Source organism: Helianthus annuus, chromosome 9, assembly GCF_002127325.2.
Source record: "Helianthus annuus cultivar XRQ/B chromosome 9, HanXRQr2.0-SUNRISE, whole genome shotgun sequence".
NCBI lineage: Eukaryota > Viridiplantae > Streptophyta > Magnoliopsida > Asterales > Asteraceae > Helianthus > Helianthus annuus.
This window is the reverse complement of record NC_035441.2, coordinates 87,813,586-87,834,529: the sequence shown is the minus strand read 5'-3', so window position 1 is coordinate 87,834,529 and position 20,944 is coordinate 87,813,586. Positions and strand designations below refer to the sequence as shown.

Below are 20,944 nucleotides of genomic sequence, written 5' to 3'. Positions count from 1 at the left end.
ACAAACAGTCTCTAAGTTAGTGCTTTGAGTAAATAAGTTTAAAGTACAAACCCATAAACATGATTAAAATATTGTGCCTAAACGGTCCAATCCACTTAATCTGTTTCTTGACACATGAAACATTTTACACTAAATTTATCATGTTAAATAGGTTAATAAGTCTACATGCTACTTTTGTGATGTGCTTATCAAAAGGTTTAGTTACATAATTTTATGAATGCTTAAAAATATGGTTTGTAACTTTTAGTAACTTCTATTTTATTATCATAATTGTGTTTTAATAATTTTATCATGTTTAGTGAGCTGTTTCAATAATCATGTTAAACGCATTACGTTACACATGTATTCATAATTATTATTTTTTTCAACAATGAAAAAGGCAATAATCTTATTTGTTTTGTTTTTATAATTTGAAATATGGGAAATATTAATTATTAACTCATTATAGACATGCTTTTTATCTCTTTTAGAATTTTACAAAATTAGCTATCTTCTCTCTTTTAACATACATTTCTAATTTCAATAGTTTATCAATAACTTTAGGTTAACTGTTAGGAGCCACCAATTAAGAGTAGTGATAAATGTGTATTAAAAGCGTGTCTAGAAATCTGTTAATAGAAAACAATTTCTTAACAAAATTTATCCGAATAATAAATAGAAATAAAAGATAAATACTTACCCGAAGAATAAATAGAAATAAAAGATAAATATCAAAATAAAAAAAAACATTTATTTTTTTAAATTGTAATTATAGCTAAAAATCCATGGCAAGGCTTGTTAAAATGATATGACTTGACAAGATATTAAGTTAGTGCTTTGAGTAAATAAGTTTAAAGCATAAACCCATAGACATGATTAAAATAATGTGCCTAAACGGCTAAACGGGTCCAATCCAGCTTAATCTGTTTCTTGACACATGAAACATTATACACTAAATTTATCATCTTAAATAGGTTAATAAGTGTACATGCTACTTTTGTGATGTGCTTATCAAAAGGTTTAGTTACATAATTTTATGAATGCTTAAACATATGGTTTGTAACTTTTGGTAACTTCTATTTTATTATCATAATTGTGTTTTAATAATTTTACCATGTTTAGTGAGTTATTTTAATAATTATGTTAAACGCATTACGTTATTCATAATAATAAACTACATGTATTCAATTATTTTAAACATGTCATGTATTTTGAAGTTGTTAAATTCTGTCGTGCCAAGTATGTCGTATTATTCATGTTATTAAACTGCTTATGTTAATCATTTTAAAAATGCTATTTATAGTTATTGTATCGATTATATTTTATTGTGTCAAACATGGCATGTCTAATAACCATTTTTATGACCATGCCTATGCTACTGTTTAAGAAAATCATACAACTAGAACATTTCAAGTTATATCACACTCATTTAACATAATACTATACATTTTACAAGTTTTAAAATTAGCTTGTAATTGTAACATCCCGAAAACGGGTTTGGCTATCAAACCACGTTAATACTAAAAGACGGGTAATTTACCGTTAGTGGTAAAAGTAACCCGGTGAATATTAGGATTTTTAAATAAACAAGCCTATTGTTAAATTAAAAGCTGAAAGAAAGCTTTTAATAAAATAAAGTTTATAAAAGCCCGAGTTAACGGGACTTAAAATAAACTGAGTCATAGATTCCCCGAACCCACTAATTTAACTAGGAATGTTTAACCTAGTTAAGGAGTGGAAATATTGTTAGAAATAAGTATGTTGTGCCCTACTTAATAACTAACCAAACAAAAGGGGTCAAATCTGGATAAATTGAAAGTTATGTTATAAAAACAAGAGTTCAATTAAAACACACACTTAGTGTGTTTGAGAGGGTGTTCTGTTCGAACACGGGAGAGCTCCCCAGGAGCCAAACCCTAACTTTCAACAATCTCATCAAACTGAAGGCTCAAACGAAGTCTAAATTCACAACTGAACGTGAATTAATGATCACCCAAGCTAGGGGATCATAAGGTATGTCAAGTTTTGATGATTTGAGAAGTTGTGAAATTTGGATAATCATCATAATTGCGAATTATGAATGACCTATTGAAGCTATGATTGAATTAGTGATATATACATGCTTAGGAACTAAACCCTAAGTGAAAATTATACATATGATGATATAATTTAAATGAGTTGATGAATTACCACACTAGGGTAAGTGGGTATTAATCATATGATAAATTTGATGATATAATTATGATTAGAATCATCATATCTGATAGGAATCAGGAAAATACTTGAACAAATTGTGTGTTTAAGTATATAATCATACTTACTATGAAATGGGTTTAGTATGATATGATAAAATTGGATGATATGTTCATGATTAATGATGTTTAATATCATCAAGTATTAATTCGGTAACTTATAGTTACAAGAACTTGGTAAATAAGTGATTAAAACGGTAACATATGAATGATGCTTACCGGATAATTGGCCAAGTAATTAAATGAGTAGTTAAGCTACTTCGTATAATTAATTATGTCAATAGGCAGTTGACTTTTAAAAGTCAAACTGACCAACGATATGATCGAATGATAAATTCGACATAAGAATCGTAGGATGGAATAGTCGTGAATGATTATGACTAATCTAACCATCTTACAACTTACAATGATAGTTTGACGCTTGACAAGCTAGGTGAAAGCTTGGGAAGGAAGCGGGTCAAACGAATAAAGAATGACGGAAAAGCATAATCTGGATGCTAGGTAAGTACAACTTACAATCTTTGTATTAAATACCTATTGGTTTTATAGGTTATGAATAATATAAAGTCTTGTTTGAATTATGATGTTCTGACACGACATGTGCGGTTCGGAACAAAAGACAATGATAATAAACCATGTTTAATGGTTAAAAAGAGCTAATACGATTGTTTAGTCATGAAATGACTAAAAGATAACGAGTTTTTAATGATTACCTTATAAGGTAAACCAATGCAAATAATAAGGGTAAAACGGTAATTTAGTCACTCATTGACTAGAACCGTTAGTTCTGAAAGACACTTTATGGCGTAAGTCATAATGGGTCAAAAGAGTTAAGAAAATTGTTTATAAGTAAATTGACCGTACGGTGTAAACCGGTGCGAGTCATGTAGACGAGATGATAATAAATCCATCTCGCAAAGATATACGGTCATTTAGACGAAACGGGTCAAAAGGTGAAATTATCACCCTTTGACAATATCGACTAATGGTTTCTCAAGTTGTATGATTATAGGAATAAATATCAAATGGATATTTACATCGCTATTACTTAGCGGCCACTAAGGCAAGGTATCGAAACGGGTCAATATATTGATCCGAGCCAGGTATGTATAATAGGTTAACTACTCAATTTGAAACTAGAGGTTTATTGAGAGTTAAATGAAGTCAAATAGAAATTTGGTTACTTTAATAAGTAAACCGAATGATTCATATGATGGTCATTGTGTTTTGAAAACATATGACTTTTCAAATCAAAATCATAGTTTTAAAGAGGGATTTTGGGTCGAGGATGCGTTTAGAAGTCCTTCATTTTAATGAAAGGTGAAAATAGACCAAAATGCCCTTGTAAGCTAAATCAAGCGAACGACCCTTAAAGGTGGTTCGGAAACGAGTTTTATGATTAAATAAATACTAAGAATAAGTATCAAAAGCGAAAGATGACAATCTCAGGTCAATTGACTCTAAGAGTCTTTGCCGTAAGATAATGATCCGAGGGGTAAAACTCGGAATTTATAAATTACCACATTAAATCTGACACAAATATAATTGTGAAGGAAGATTATTTGATAAGAAATGTGGTTATAAAATGCTAGAAACGAATGAAGGCTATTCGTGTCTAAAATATGCTTAAAATCCCTTAACGGGTCAAAATAAGCATATGAACGAAAACGGATATAAAATACTTATGAAACCCATGGTTCATAAACCTATTATGATAGACAATATCAAAAATATAAGGTTCGTGATAAATTGGGGGTCAAACAAACATGTTTATTTGATAAACACATGAACGGGTCAAATTTTGATAAAAAGCTAATAAGCCAAAGGCTTAAAAGTCTCAAATTTATTTAATCCGTATGTCGGATTTTAACTCCATATGATGGAGAATTAAATTACGATCACGTAGGAAGAAACGTGACTCAAATCGGATAAAAAACGAGCAAGTTATGCTCGTTTTCGTAAAATATGGTTTGGCTGGAAATGTGCAGCATCTGGAAACAAACATTCTGTCGAAATGGCACCCTTGCGCTACGCGACGGATAACACCAAATGGTGTCGCGGCCCACGACGGTTGTCGCGTCACGCGACAGTGACTCCAGATCCCGTCGCGGCACGCGACAGGTCACAGTTACTGCAAATTGTTGTTGTTGATCAGTGTGGTATTAGGAACTTGTATAAACAAGTTTTTAACGCTCATAACTAATAAATTTTGAGTGTTTGGACTCATGAACTGGTTTGGACATGTTTGAAAACATCGAACGACTAACTCATTTCGTATGTTATGAAATGTAAGTATATTGTATGATACTGGATGACGATCAAGCTCAACGAAGAACCGAACATGATCAAGATTCAAGCTTCCGCGAAAAGTTTTGTCATCACGTTTTAAACGGCGAATATATTTACGAAATGTTGAAATGTTTTATTTATTAAAATGTTTAAAAAAATCGCATTTTTAGTGTATATTTAAGTTTAAATATACTATTATAATCGAAATTTATATGATAATCGTATAAAATGGACTAAGGGTCTTACAAGTGGGTAATCAGAGCTCCAGGTTAAGGAGTAAGGTGTTCGGCTCCAGACTTGATCGCAAAATCCGGTAAGTTATTCAATACATTAACGGTCTACCATGTAAAGTGTTGAAAAACAACACATAAGGGTTATTGTGTAAAACACGTTACCCCAAAGAAAGCGATAAAAGACCGATATAATTAAACGAATTACGTATGTTAACACGTGTCGTAGAAAGCCTTGTATTATAATACGGGTGCTTATAAAGATCAAAGTTACTAATATTTGTAAATGTTTTAAGTTGAAGGAACCTCGCATTGGAAGATGACGAGAGTTTAAAGAATTATCGATACGATAAAGAAATGGTTTGAAGTATGACAAGTAAGTCATACACGCTAAAGACTGGAATCGAGAAACGATCTTGAATGAGAGATCGAACAACAAGGAAAGTTTACCAGGCAAGTATCTATAAGGTACACGTCTTAAACTTATAGTGCAAACAGAAATATGCAACAAACACATAATGAATGATAGTTGCATATAGAATATGAAACTTGGAAAACCTGGATAGGTTACTTATCCAGGATGAAAATTCCAAGAGAAATTCAGTATAGATAAGTATTATTCACAGTCGTGAATAATGAGACAATAACTGAATTTAGTTTAAAAATAAACTTTGACGAAAGTAATCATCCAAGTAAATATTCTCAATAAAGATTCAAATTGAGAAAAGTAATGATCACATCGACGAATGTGATTGTATAAATGGTTAAAAAAAAGAGAGAACATTGTAAATGTTCAAGGATAAAACGGGTAAAACTGGTAATTGTTAATTGGAAATTAAATAAAGTTTTACCAAATGAAATAAATCGAGAGGTTACTTACATGGGATGTGATGTGGTAATTATAATAAGGTTATGTGTACCATGTGTTGATCGCTTACTCTGGCCAAGTAAGTAGTGAACACATGATACCATGAGCTTCTTATAATGAACACAGTTATGTCCGATGTGGTAAGGTCGAGATGAAAGAAAAGTTAAAAATAACCTTGGGGTCAAGCAATTTTATGGGCATACTCGTATAAATGGTTTTCGAGGGAACCATAAAAAAACGATGTATGGCCCGCATAGAAATAAATGACCCAAGGGAATTCGTGAAATAAGTCATAATGGACGAAAGAGCCATGGTTGACAAAAAGGGCAATGTAAAACCAAAGTATAAATGAACCGCAGGGTCATAGAAACAAAGGAATTGCCCATACACAAAAAGACGATCAAAGTCATTGGCTTTGGTCGTACTAAAGAAAGGATGATGATAGTAATCATCATTCAGAAATCATAAGACAATCAAGCATGGTCACATAAAGAATAAAGTTTGATTGTTTATAAGTGATGGATTTCACATTAACAAGTCAAACGGATTGAATACAATATAATGCCGGATGGCATAAGTAAGCGCAAGCCGGATAACAGTAGCATTAAACGCAAAAGAATAATGAGCCCGGTAATGGGACAAAATCAAATATGAATATATGCAAACCAGATAACGGTGAGCATAAGATGAACCGACACATAAATGACGTGAGAAGTCATAGAGTCGGGAAAATGATCCGAAATAAAACGATTGTAGTCACGAACTACAGTCAAGGTTAACGGATCTGAAACTTGAAACCAAATGATTTTGCAATTATAAATAAGGTGCCTAGACACCAATCAGGTATTTTAAGAATGACATGAGTAAGAAATGATCTATGGGATCAACATAACCTTTGGGTTATAAATAATGAACAAGTCTACGGGACCAAAATGACCCTAGGGGTCATAAATGAAAAGAAATAGATTATAAAAAAAAACTCGCCTTAAAGAGGTGAAAGCTTAGTGAAATAACCCACAAGGCTAAGTGATAGAACCTACGGGTTAATTAGACAAAGCGAGGGAACCAGTTGAGAATCCCCCCGTAAAACAAAGATTGTAAAAGGATAAATTCTTGGTTGTCAATTTCTGGATATGAAGTAATTAACATAAGTTAAGAAGAAAACGTTAGACTAAAATTTAATTTTAGTAAGAAATAACGTTTTTACAAATACGAATTCTGATAGGAATTTAAATTGTAAATATTAAAAGATACGAGTCTTGACACCAATGAGTGCAAGATGATACATTCGAAAAGAAATGTTTTCGATAAAGAAAGGTTGAAATAAACCTAAACATGACGTGACGTGATCACAGTTAAGAAAAGTAATGTGAAATATAGTCACATTATAGCCCGAGTGATGGGTATAAAGTAACTGGCCTAATATGTCTAGTCAGTGAGACCGGTTAAGGCCTTGCTAACGAAGGATATTGATCGCCTATAATAAGGGATTATACAGCGACACGAGCGAAGTGTCGGGAAGTCAAATTAAGCAAAAGCCAAATTAAAGGATAAAAGCTATAAGGTATGTGGTTATATGGTTTATAGAATTATATTAATGTCACCTATTAAATTGTGTTAAGCAATTAAGATAAAAAAAAACAAGAAATTCGGTTTGTTAGTAAGCGGTGGATTCCGTATAAATAAATTGAATGAATGAATTCGAAAACAAAAGAATTTGTTTGTCAAAAGTGAAAGATTTCACTAAAATATCCAAACGGGTTAATATAACGGATTCATGAAGGATTCGAAAGTATAAAAACGATAGATTTCACTAAGTTAACCAAGCCGGTTAAAACAACGAAATTGCGTTATTTGGAGTTGCATTAATTTGCGTGAAATAAGCACATGATAAGTAACCAAAAAGATATTACCATACTTTTCTGGTAATACTAACAATTGGTTAAAATATGAGTAATGCTTAAAAGATTACTCAGGTCAAATGCATGGAGTTTAAAACTCAATGAACTATGTAAGAAAGGTTTCGAGGATGAAACCTATTTAAGGGGGGATAGACTTGTAACACCCCAAAAACGGGTTTGTTAATCAAACCACGTTAATACTAAAAGACGTGTAATTTACCGTTAGTGGTAAGAGTAACCCGGTGAATATTAGGATTTTTAAATAAACAAGTCTATTATTAAATTAAAAGCTGGAAGAAAGCTTTTAAGAAAATAAAGTTTATAGAAGCCCGAGTTAACGGGACTTAAAATAAACTGAGTCATAGATTCCCCGAACCCACTAATTTAACTAGGAATGTTTAACCTAGTTAATGAGTGGAAATATTGTTAGAAATAAGTAGGTTGTGCCCTACTTAATAGCTAACCAAACAAAAGGGGCCAAATCTGGATAAATGGAAAGTTATGTTATAAAAACAAGAGTTTAATTAAAACACACACTTAGTGTGTTTTGAGGGTGTTCTGTTCGAACACAGGAGAGCTCCCCAGGAGCTAAACCCTAACTTCCAACAATCTCGTCAAATTGAAGGCTCAAACGAAGTCTAAATTCACAATTGAACGTGACTTAATGATCACCCAAGCTAGGGGATCATAAGGTATGTCAAATTTTGATGATTTGAGAAGTTGTGAAATTTGGATAATCATCATAATCGCGAATTAGGAATGACCTATTGAAGCTATGATTGAATTAGTGATGTATACATGCTTAGGAACTAAACCCTAAGTGAAAATTATACATATGATGATATAATTTGAATGAGTTGATGAATTACCACACTAGGATAAGTGGGTATTAATCATATGATAAATTTGATGATATAATTATGATTAGAATCGTCATATCTGATAGGAATCAGGAAAATACTTGAACAAATTGTGTGTTTAAGTATATAATCATACTTACTATGAAATGGGTTTAGCATGATATGATAAAATTGGATGATATGTTCATGATTAATGATGTTTAATATCATCAAGTATTAATTCGGTAACTTATAGTTACAAGAACTTGGTAAATAAGTGATTAAAATGGTAACATATGAATGATGCTTACCGGATAATTGGCCAAGTAATTAAGCGAGTAGTTAAGCTACTTCGTATAATTAATTATGTCAATAGGCAGTTGACTTTTAAAAGTCCAACTGGCCAACGATATGATCGAATGATAAATTCGACATAAGAATCGTAGGATGGAATAGTCGTGAATGATTATGACTAATCTAACCATCTTACAACTTACAATGATAGTTTGACGCTTGACAAGTTAGGTGAAAGCTTGGGAGGAAGCGGGTCAAACGAATCAAGAATCACGGAAAAGCATAATCTGGATGCTAGGTAAGTACAGCTTACAATCTTTGTATTAAATACCTATTGGTTTTATAGGTTATGAATAATATAAAGTCTAGTTTGAATTATGATGTTCCGACACGACATGTGCGGTTCGGAACAAAAGATAATGATAATAAACCATGTTTAATGGTTAAAAAGAGGTAATACGGTTATTAGTCATGAAATGACTAAAAGATAACAAGTTTTTAATGATTACCTTATAAGGTAAACCAATGAAAATAATAAGGGTAAAACGGTAATTTAGTCACTCGTTGATTAGAACCGTTAGTTTTCAAAGACACTTTATGGCGTAAGTCATAATGGGTCAAAAGAGTTAAGAAAATTGTTTATAAGCAAATTGACCGTACGGTGTAATGTAACACCTCGCAAAATCATGTCCAATATAATAAAGACACGTGTCATGAACTTTAAACATTCAACGAATTGATTTCGAGGGACTAAAGTTGACAAACGAAGGGAATATGTCTGTAAAAGGATCCAAAGTGTCAACATGCCAATCTTGTGCCTCTGGTTGACCTCACACGACGTTCGTATTCTTTAATGAATAAATTGTTGGACGTAGAAAGCCGTTTGTGCTTAAATTTAGAATTTTACAAAGCATAGGGGTTAAAGGTGTCAACAGGTTAAATATTACCTCTGAGTCACCTTTAACGATCCCGAAGCATTGTAATAATTTTATAATATTCTCACAAATATCGGATTTTGATTTCATGGAGTTTCGACGCACATAAGTGAATAAAGTAGTAATTCCAAGAAATAAGGATCAAATGCGTCAACGTTGCAATTAAAGACCTTTCGGGTGACCTCGTAACTAACCAGAAGCTTAACGATGTTTGTTTGTCGACTCAAGACCCTTAAAAGTTAAACTTGGGGGCTAAAAGTAAAATAAATGAAAGATAAAATAAGTTATGAAGGACCAGGGGCTAAAAGTGTAAATTGCTAAAGTTTGTATCCGGTTTGGGAGGAGCCTCGCGGGGCGCGTAGACCTCCATTAGAGTCTACGCGGGCCGCGACATAGTCACCAGCAACCAAAAAACTGGCAGCTGCATGTTGCAGCTCTTACACCGCCATTGCATGAGTTCTGAGCGATACCAGGGGCTTGTAAATGGTTTTTACTGCCCTAGGGACACTTGTAAACATCTGGATTACCTCTAGGAACAGATGGATTGATCTTGGAAGCCATCAAACTACTATATATAACCCCATTGTTTGCACTTAGAATTTGCACATTTGAAAATTTCATTCTCACTCACTCTCTGAAGCCTCGTGGTGTTCAAGGAAGCTTTCTCAAGTTCAAATTTCGTGCTAACGACTCTTGTAAGCGTTCTTAGCTTCTTTAGTTAAGGTTTTATTAGCTTAATGGCCGAAAGTCAAAGATATCGTAGTTACGCTTTGACTTTGTGATTAATCAATAACGGTCCAGCCATTATTCGAATTGAAAGTGGCTATGTGTTGGTAATTATGAAGGTATTAAACCCTTAAAAGGGCACCTTCTAATTATCACATTATCTCAGTCAATTGTCGGGTCAAAGTTATGAACAAAAAGTTAAACGAGTCAGTTTTTACAAAATAATCTATAACTGATAATGCAGAAGTTATGGAACATGTTTTAACACTTAAATAACTTGGTAAATAATATAAGAACATGTTTAGACATGTTCAACCCGACAATTCTGAGTTTAGGCTCGGTTCGCAACCAAAAGTTGCAAAAGTAGACTTTTGCTTTGACTTTCAGTTCTGACCCTATTTAGCTTAGTTTAGTTATGCCTTAGGGTTCCTTTGAGACCACATTGCATGTTCGTATAACCCTCTGAGATTATACTATATGGTTCCATAGAAATCTGATTCATTTGCATGTTCCCGTAAATGCTTAAAATGGACCATTATGCCCTTTTATCATTAAAACGAGATTTTTGAAAATGTGACAGGACAAAAACCTTTATTACTAATAAATTAGTATGTCCTAAAAATTTGACATCTGTTTCCGATCTGAAATAAGAGTTATGCACGATATCGTAAAACAAAAGCTTTTTGTTAATTAAACGACATTTTTGGCATAAATCATATTTAAACCCAAATTTGGCACCAAACTTTCTACCCACTGTTGTAATATAATATTTAGGGATTTTTGGAAATTTTTGTCAAATTTTATACTGATCATAACATAGAGTTCTTGCATGGACTCGGTAATTGACGATAAAGCCCTTTTCATTAATAAAATGAGTTTTATGCATCATTTGCATGTCAAACCTTTTTCTACTGATTTTATACATTAAATAAATTATTTTAAAGAGTTGAGACTGATCAAAATCTCAGATTTCCTTTAAACAACCCGAATATCGTCAAATACCAACTTTTATGCGATTTAGGCGCATGGTATGGTTTAAAACCATATTTAGCACCTAAGACTTGTTACCTACTGATTTTTAAAACAAATTTTTATAGTTTAACAGTAAATATAAGTCTTGAACTCAGATTTCCAAATTTGACCTTAAAAGCATATGTGAAATGACCAAAATGCCCCTACGGTGCATAGTTTGGCCATAGATGATAAACCTCAGATATGTATGATATCTTACTGATGTAACTTGTTAAAATAAATATTTTACTGATTGTTTAGACCAGAACCGCAGATTACTATTTAACCTCTTTTATAAACTTTAAAATGACCAAAATACCCTTTCGGGGCTTAAATGAGTTTTAAATTTGTTGTGGGCATAATGGAAGATATCTTACTGGTATCATAACATATTTAAAGCATATTAACTTGAGGAACTTGTACATGACTCATTTGGTTACCCGTTATGCATATTCGCGTTCGGTACGGTTTATGTAACTAGGTTGCATAAATTAACCGAAACGGGTCAAACCTTTTCATTTTTACTTCAAAATCCAGAATGTGTTTAGTTTACCCACTTTATACAAGTCTTCAAACTTGTTGGGTCTAAATCACATTCCGGTCTTCGCTTAATCTTGCGTTTTGAACCGTAAACCTTTCATTAAAACTAACCGGTCTAAGTTAAAACTTAAACAAGACCCCTTAGGAATCTAATAGGTTATTAAAACCTTCGTTCCAGATCTAGGAGCCCAGTAAAAGCTACTTGTACTTGCTGATTTGAAATAAGACTGAGAATAAAGTAATTTTAGCTCAGGTAAATATTTTTAACTTATTTTCCGTTATGCGAGCTTGGGATACGGTATTTAATAATACCGCTTGGTCGGGTATGAAATCTCTTAATCGGATTGTGATTAATAAATTTACATAACCCGTTTTAATCTGTTTTGTTTGATGCAATGCCTTTGGGGGGTTAATGACCGTGTCCTGGATATCCTCGGCTCATTCATTAGAAACGACCACGACTTAAGCACGGGGTGTAGGCATACACCTGGCAGTTGCGTATGTAAAACGGTATCTCACTTGTGAGGAAACTTCTTATAGGCCTATACTAGTGGTGTGTCTATTAATCTTGTCTCGGCTCTTCTAACCAGGCCCTGAATGGACGACAAATATATAAATCTGTATACAAGTTTGTTTTAAATAATTGTCTCAAGTTACAAAAGAATATTTGTGCCTTGTGCATTTAAATCAATTTTCTTAAATATTTTCAAAAGAGTCGGTTAATTGTATTTACAAGTGTAAACTGACGTATTTTTCAAAAAGACTAAGTGCAGGTACTAAGCGTAATGGGCTGGAAAACTCCTGAGTATTAAATAAAGAGTCTTGCAAGCTTCTGATACTTAAAGTCTGTTGAACAATATTTCTTTCTGTTTTAAGATCCACCTGTGGATCCATTTACAATCCGTTGTGTAATATTTTATCATACTTTCAACTCGGTTTGTATAACTACTTTTTGACTTCCACTGTGCACTAAACTATGATTAATTGACTATGATGATATCAACTACGTCACGATACTCCCCACCGGGCCCACCGGTAATACGTGGAAATATCGGGGTGTGACATGTAAACCGGTGCGAGTCATGTAGACGAGATGATAATAAATCCATCTCGCAAAGATATACGGTCATTTAGACCAAACGGGTCAAAAGGTGAAATTATCACCCTTTGACAATATCGACTAATCGTTTCTCGATTTGTATGATTATAGGAATAAATATCAAATGGATATTTACATCGCTATTACTTAGCGGCCACTAAGGCAAGGTATCGAAACGGGTCAATATATTGATCCGAGCCAGGTATGTATAATAGGTTAACTACTCAATTTGAAACTAGAGGTTCATTGAGAGTTAAATGAAGTCAAATAGACATTTGGTTACTTTAATAAGTAAACCGAATGATTCATGTGATGGTCATTTTGTTTTGAAAACATATTGACTTTTCAAATCAAAATCATAGTTTAAAAGAGGGATTTTGGGTCGAGAATGCGTTTAGAAGTCCTTCATTTTAATGAAAGGTGAAAATAGACCAAAATGCCCTTGTAAGCTAAATCGAGTGAACGACCCTTAAAGGTGGTTCGGAAACGAGTTTTATGATTAAATAAATACTTAGAATAAGTATCAAAAGCGAAAGATGACAATCTTGGGTCAATTGACTCTATAAGAGTCTTTGCCGTAAAATAATGATCCGAGGGGTAAAACTAGGAATTTATAAATTTCCACATTAAATCTGACACAAATATAATTGTGAAGGAAGATTATTCGATAAGAAATGTGGTAATAAAATGCTAGAAACGAATGAAGGCTATTCGTGTCTAAAATATGCTTAACATCCCTTAAGAGGTCAAAATAAGTATATGAATGAAAACAGGTTTAAAATACTTATGAAACCAGTGATTTGAACCTATTATGATAGACAACATAAAAAATATAAGGTTTGTGATAAATTGAGGGTCGAACAAACATGTTTGTTTGATAAACACATGAACGGGTCAAATTTTGATAAAAAAACTAATAAGCCGAACGCTTAAATGTCTCAAATTTATTTGATCCGGATGTCAGATTTTAACTCCATATGATTGAGAATTAAATTACGATCACGTAGGAAGAAACGTGACTCAAATCGGATAAAAAACGAGCAAGTTATGCTCGTTTTCGTAAAATATGGTTTGGCTGGAAATGTGCAGCATCTGGAACCAAACGACCCTCGCGCTACGCGACGGATAACACCAAATGGTGTCGCGGCCCGCGACGGTTGTCGCGTCACGCGACAGTAACTCCAGATCCCGTCGCGGCACGCGACGGGTCACAGTTGCTGCAAATTGTTGCCGTTGATCAGTGCGGTATTAGGAACTTGTATAAACAAGTTTTTAACGCTCATAACTAATAAAGTTTGAGTGTTTGGACTCATGAACTAGTTTAGACATGTTTGAAAACACCAAACGACTAACTCATTTCGTATGTTATGAAATGTAGGTATATTGTATGATACTGGATGACGATCAAGCTCAATGAAGAACCGAACATGATCAAGATTCAAGCTTCCGCGAAAAGTTTCGTCGTCACGTTTTAAACGGCGAATATATTTACGAAATGTTGAAATGTTTTATTTATTAAAGTGTTTTAACAAAATCGCATTTTTAGTGTATATTTAAGTTTAAATATACTATTATAATCGAAATTTATATGATAATCATATAAAGTGGATTAAGGGTGTTACACTAATTCACTTAAAAACTTTGAAATTATGATCAGAGCTTCATATATTTTATTGTTAATTAAATTGACTAGCGAAATAAAAAATATTTTAAATGAACGTGAAAGAATTACCATCAATATAAAATATTGTAAAAGAGTTAAATGTCATTTTAGTTCCTGGGATTTGGGTCATTTTAATAGTTTAGTTCAAATGTTTTATTTTTTCCTTGTGGCTTAAAGGTTTCACAGTTGCCATTTTAGTCCAGTGGGTTAACTTTATCCATTTTTTCTGTTAACGAGAAAGGCAATTCGATCATTTTATATGCCCGAATTGCCCTTCTAGTTCACAGAATTACATATATAGTGACCGAATTGTTTTTCTCGTCAACAGAAAAAATGGATAAAGTTAACCAAGTGGACTAAAATGACAACGGTGAAACCTTTTTGCACCCACAGAGGAAAATAAAACTTTTGAACTAAACTGACAAAATGGCCCAAACCACATAGAATAAAATGACATTTAACTCTATTCAAAAAAAGAAAAGAAAAAACAAATATAAATAATTATCATTAATATAAAAAATTGTAAAAAAAAAGGAAAAAAACAAATATTCTAATCCAAAGGTAAAAGTGAAAAGGAGTCAGAAACTTCTGTCAAACTCGTAAATTCAAACCAAAGTCACTCGTCAACAAATACACGCCAGCAGCCACGTTTCCCCCACCCCTATAACTATTACACCCACTGCTTCCTCTCTCACACTTTTCTCTGGTTTCAACTTTCAAACACAAAATCAAAACCACCTTCTAAAATCAATAATTATAATAATTATAATAATTCCATTCTCCACAATCCAAAACCTCAATTCACACAACAAACTACTCCGTTTGATGTTCCACCAGTTAAAACTTAAGTGATCGTTTTCCGTCACCTTTTCTCAAAAACTTTATTTTCCAGCGATATGGTTTCCGGCCAGACCGTGGTTGTTACGGGCGGACCCACCGAGAAAACCCACCGTACACGGTGGTGGCGCGTGCACGATAATGGCGGCGCTTCATCTACTATCTCATTTCTGTGTGTTTCATTTATGTTGTTCAGTTCAATTGGTTTGTTGTACACCAACATGATGTACAACGGGAATAACTACGAAAGCGGTTCAGTGGGTTGTCAACCTGACAGTGAAGGTTCGTGGGCTATCGGAGTTTTCTATGGTGATTCGCCGTTTTCGCTTAAACCGATTGAAGCTGTAAGTTGTTTGTTTGTGTTAAGGTTTTTATGTTTGGTTGGAATTAAAATTGGGATATTTTGGGGGGTTTTTTTGTGTGTGTGTTTAATACTTTAATTAATTCATTAAGTAATTAAAAGTACTAGTAGAATTTGGAATTTGGAATTTGGAATTGACATGGGTTTGATTTGCAGATGAATGTTTGGGAGAATACGAGTGCCGCATGGCCTGTGGCTAACCCGATTGTGACGTGTGGGTCGGTTACGGGTTCTGGGTACCCCAGTAATTTTGTTGCTGACCCGTTTCTGTATCTTCAGGTAACTTTGTATGCATGTTTGATCCTTGAAGTTGTGTTTTTTCTTATGTTTTTTTTTTATTTTTATTTTATTACATGACTCTGGTTTTAGACATGAATTGATTTTTCGTTTTCTAATTAATTTGAAAGAATTTGATTTTTTGAATTGATTTTGTACTGATTTTAAAGGATTTGATTGTTGATTTTTTTGAATTAAATTTTCATTTATTTGAAAGATTTTTGAATTTTCGAATTATTTGTAATGGTTTTGGAATTAATTTTGTACTAGGATGATGAGATAATACATGTGATGAGTTTGACCACTTTATTTGCCGTTTGCCATCTAATAATTGTTTTCTTCGTAATTATCCATTCTGCCCGTGACAAGTCTTTCGATTTTTAATATGTTTTTGGTGTATTCGTATAACTAGAAAAACATAAAGGTTGAAGAAATCGTCATGGATTATTGTTTACGATTCAAGAGATGAAACGTGTTTACTATGTCCCAAAATAATGTTTTCGATGTACTTTTGTTACGGTCACTTTTTATTTATCGGCAAGAACTATGGCGAACAGCAAGAAGCTTTTTGATAGTTGCTATTTATTTATAATTTAGAAATGAGTGGTGGCGCAGCTTTTTGCCCGTCTACCTTCTGTTTTAATGTAACTTGGCAAGTATGTTTGTTAATGATCATATAAAGTAAAAATTAAATTGAATAATTATGAAATAATAAATAAAAAAATTTGCGAAATACCGTATAACGTAACAAAAAGAATTAAAAAGTAAATAATTTAATTATGTATATTCAAATTTCCAAGACTATTCATAAGTAGCCATCTTTCCGGATACTCAATTCAAATTTGACAAACTCAAAAAGAATGTTCCTTTCTGTGGAATTTAATCTCGTAGGTTTTGTATTCTTTTGGTACAAGAAAATAAATATAATCGAATTAAAAATAGAAAAAGAAAAAAATAATTATTATGTTTGACCATTGACCAAGAAAATCAAAATCTGTTTCAGGGAGACGTTCTCTACTTGTTCTTTGAGACCAAGAATTCGATCACCATGCAAGGTGATATTGGGGTTGCGAGAAGCATGGACCATGGCGCGTCATGGGAACAAATGGGTGTCGTGTTGGACGAAGAATGGCATCTCTCGTATCCATACGTGTTTGACTACAATGGTCAAGTACGATTTTTAAACCATAAATAGATTAGGACTTAGGAGTGTTCGCGGACTGGTTTGGCCGATTTGGACACAATTTTTTGAATTAAAATGATAAATCAAGCCGGCTGGGTGCGTTTGGTGGGCCCGCCCGGCAGTTTCAGTGGTTCACTATGGCCAGTTTGGCTTTAACTTTTTTTTTTTTGTTTCCAAAACCTTAAGCTAAACGGTTCAGTATTAGAAGTTTGAAATATAATAATTTTTATAAGTGAAAAATTTAAATAAATCTAGGTTAAAGGGGTTCAGTATGTTGGTCTTTACCTTTTATTTTACAAAATTGTTAGTTTGTATTAAAAGTTTTAAACGATTAAAACTTTTGATTAAAAATTTGTTCAAACCGGCCAAAGTGTTTCAGTTGAGATAGTTTGGCCGGTTTCAAAGGTCTATGAAGACTCCTTAAATGAATATTTATAAATTAGTCATATTCTTATGTTTATTGGCTAATGTTTTGTTATTTGTTCAGATATATATGATGCCCGAAGGAAGTAAAAAGGGTGATCTACGGCTTTACAGAGCAGTCGAGTTTCCATTGAAATGGAAACTCGAAAAAGTCATCTTGAAACGCCCTCTAATCGATTCGTTTATCGTGAAATACGAATCGAGATACTGGCTTTTCGGTTCGGATCATAGTCGAATCAGCACCAAAAAGAACGGAGAGCTTGAGATATGGTATAGCAACACGCCCTTTGGTCCATGGAAACAACATAAGAAAAACCCTGTTTACAACACGGACAAAAAAACTGGAGCTCGAAACGGAGGTCGGCCCTTTTTCTACAATGGTAACATGTACCGGTTGGGTCAAGATGACGGTGAAACATACGGTAAACGTGTTCGTGTCTTCAAAATTGAAGTTCTTAACCCTTACAATTACAAGGAAGTTGAAGTCGATTTAGGGTTCGAAAAACCGACCAAAGGTAAAAATGCGTGGAATGGTGCTCGATCCCATCATCTAGATGTGCAACGGTTAAATTCCGGTAAGTGGATCGCAGTTTCAGATGGGGACCGAACCCCGTCTGGTGACATGACAAGAAGAAAAATTGTTGGGTGGTTGTTGATCTTAGCCGCTGGTTCGCTAGTTTTCGTAATGGGTATGTTGCTCGGGTTCGTGAGGTGCATTGTCCCGCTAAGTTGGTGCCCACATAGTATAAATAAAAGAAGTGATTCGCTTTTGGTTTGGGGGCGATCAAGCTTGTTGGCATCTCGGTTAAGACATTACTTGAGCCGGTTGAACCGCTTGAGTTCGGTTCTTCGGTGCAAGATGAACCCGAAAACGAGCCTTGGTCGGTTTGCATTTGTTGTCCTCTTGATTGCTTCCATTGGGTTGATGTTTGTTGGAATCGGATACATATATGGCGGAAGTGGTGGTCACGAGTCATACGCCATTAACCACCAGTATTCTCAGTTTACGATGTTAGCCATGACCTACGATGCCCGATTATGGAACTTGAAATGGTACATAAAACATTACTCGCAGTGCCCCTCGGTTCGTGAGATCGTGGTGGTGTGGAACAAAGGGACACCACCAGATCCAACCGAGTTTGACTCGTCAGTCCCAGTGAGAATCCGTGTTGAGGAAAAGAACTCATTAAACAACCGGTTCAAAATCGACCCGTTGATAAAAACTAGAGCCGTCCTCGAGCTAGACGATGACATCATCATGAGCTGTGATCACATCGAACGCGGGTTCAAAGTATGGAGGGAGAATCCGGACCGGCTAGTCGGGTTTTATCCACGCCTTGTCAACGGGCTGGGACCGTTGGAGTACCGAGGTGAGAAACATGCTCGAAAATTCAACAGGTATAACATGATTTTGACGGGTGCAGCCTTTATGGATAATCAAGCGGCGTTCAGGCGGTACTGGAGTGAGGAAGCTGCAGCAGGGCGGGCTGTGGTGGACGAGTTTTTCAACTGTGAAGACGTGTTGATGAATTTCTTGTATGCGAATGCAACATCGTCGGGGACATCTGTGGAGTATGTTAAACCAGCTTGGACTATCGATACTTCAAAGTTCTCAAGGGTCGCGATCAGTGAAAACACTCAAGCGCACTATCGCGTGCGAAGTAAGTGCTTAGAGAGGTTTACCACATTGTACGGCGGGATATCCAGCAGAATGGTGGAGTTTCGGAGGAGGAAGGACGGGTGGGATCAATAGCACCACCACCGGCCTCAAGACAATGTACATTTTGGTTGTTTTTTAGAAGTGTGGTTTATTTTATTTATTAAAAATGAATGTTTTGTGTGAGGTCAAGTGTGGAGGTTAGCAGATTAGGTTGTGTGTTTAGGTGGAAAGTGAAGTTTGTACATACATACCTTTGAAGACTTTATTTCAGGGTTGTTGAATTGAGGATCAAAGGTTCAACAAATTACATCACCTCTAAGACGTTTAAAATTTTGAAATAAAATAAAATATATTGAAAAACATAAGTTTTAACGACATAATGTTGGAACTATTGAAATTTCAAACAAAATGTTTGTTCAAATGAATATTCAGATGGGACCCTACACACATATGCATCTAAAAACATTGGGTGTAGAGATAATATGTTTCTAGAATTATACCTTTTAAACTTAGCCATGTGGTTAACATTGGATGTAGACATAATATGTTTCTAGAATTTTCCCTTTTTATGATAAGTTGTAGCCATGTGCTTATGTTGTTATAAAAGTTACTAATAACACAAGATACATCATACCAAAGACATTTTCTATTAGAGATGTGATCCAGTCGACGAGGTATACAGATTAAGAGTTGCTACCAAAGCTTTGTATGCTACTAAGGTTATCAAGTGTGGTTTCACATTTTATGCACAATCATCTCAACGTTACATCAAATTCTGCTCTGTTTCCACTTTCTTTCGACGTGGGTGGGGTCGAGATTGCACATCAGTTCAAAAACAAAAATAGGTTTATGTTTAACAAATTGTAAAAAACAACAATAACATTACATAAATATACATAAAAAAAACCCATTATATAAATATAAATAAAGTAAGTTAAATAAAACCTGAGATTTTTAAAACACAAAAGAAAGTTAAGTATCTACTTTTCATCATTGTTGGGTATTCGAAGTAGTTTATAGTGAGAAGTTTGTAAAGAAACGTGTAAAGGCCATATATTAGAGCAAGAAAAACTTTATTTTGATACCAACTCAATTTTCAATAAAATTTATATCGGAATAATTATAAAAAAAAAAGATAAACACTGTGTAATTAGATTTTTTTGAATAAGTTTACGAGTACAAGTTATTACCGAAAAAATCCATTGAGCCGCGTCTTTTGTTATATTTTTTAAAAACTAGAAATAAACAATATGCATTTCAACGTTGAACTATTCTCGCCATGAGGCGTGATGTTATCCACGTCTAACCACACCGTTCTTCCACTCAAGAAAGTGATGGTCATCACGCCATCAAGTGGGTTCCATGCTGGATCAGACACAATGTCGTAGTACCATACTGTTTAGTCTAAGAGATGTTGGTGCACTAATGTCTGTTAACTTTGTCTTTATCAGGTCTTGTGTCTAGATAGGATAAATCAGTGTTCAGCAGGTCGGAAAACAGGTTTTGTATGTCAAAGGGTAATTTCGCACGGAATTACACAATGGTAATTCCGCACGAAATTAACATAGGTAATTCCGC

At 34.0% G+C, this 20,944-nt stretch overlaps 1 protein-coding gene across 1 annotated transcript; it reads left to right on the top strand.

Annotated features, from left to right (window-relative positions):
• Positions 1–15,314: 15,314 nt before the first annotated feature.
• LOC110877715 (glucosamine inositolphosphorylceramide transferase 1) lies at positions 15,315–19,678 on the top strand. Its single transcript, XM_022125907.2, has 4 exons — positions 15,315–15,807; positions 15,981–16,103; positions 17,104–17,271; positions 17,771–19,678. Exons 1-4 carry the CDS (start codon positions 15,523–15,525, stop codon positions 19,457–19,459), a joined length of 2,265 nt encoding a protein of 754 aa, XP_021981599.1. The 5' UTR covers positions 15,315–15,522; the 3' UTR covers positions 19,460–19,678.
• The last annotated feature ends 1,266 nt before the right edge of the window (positions 19,679–20,944 follow it).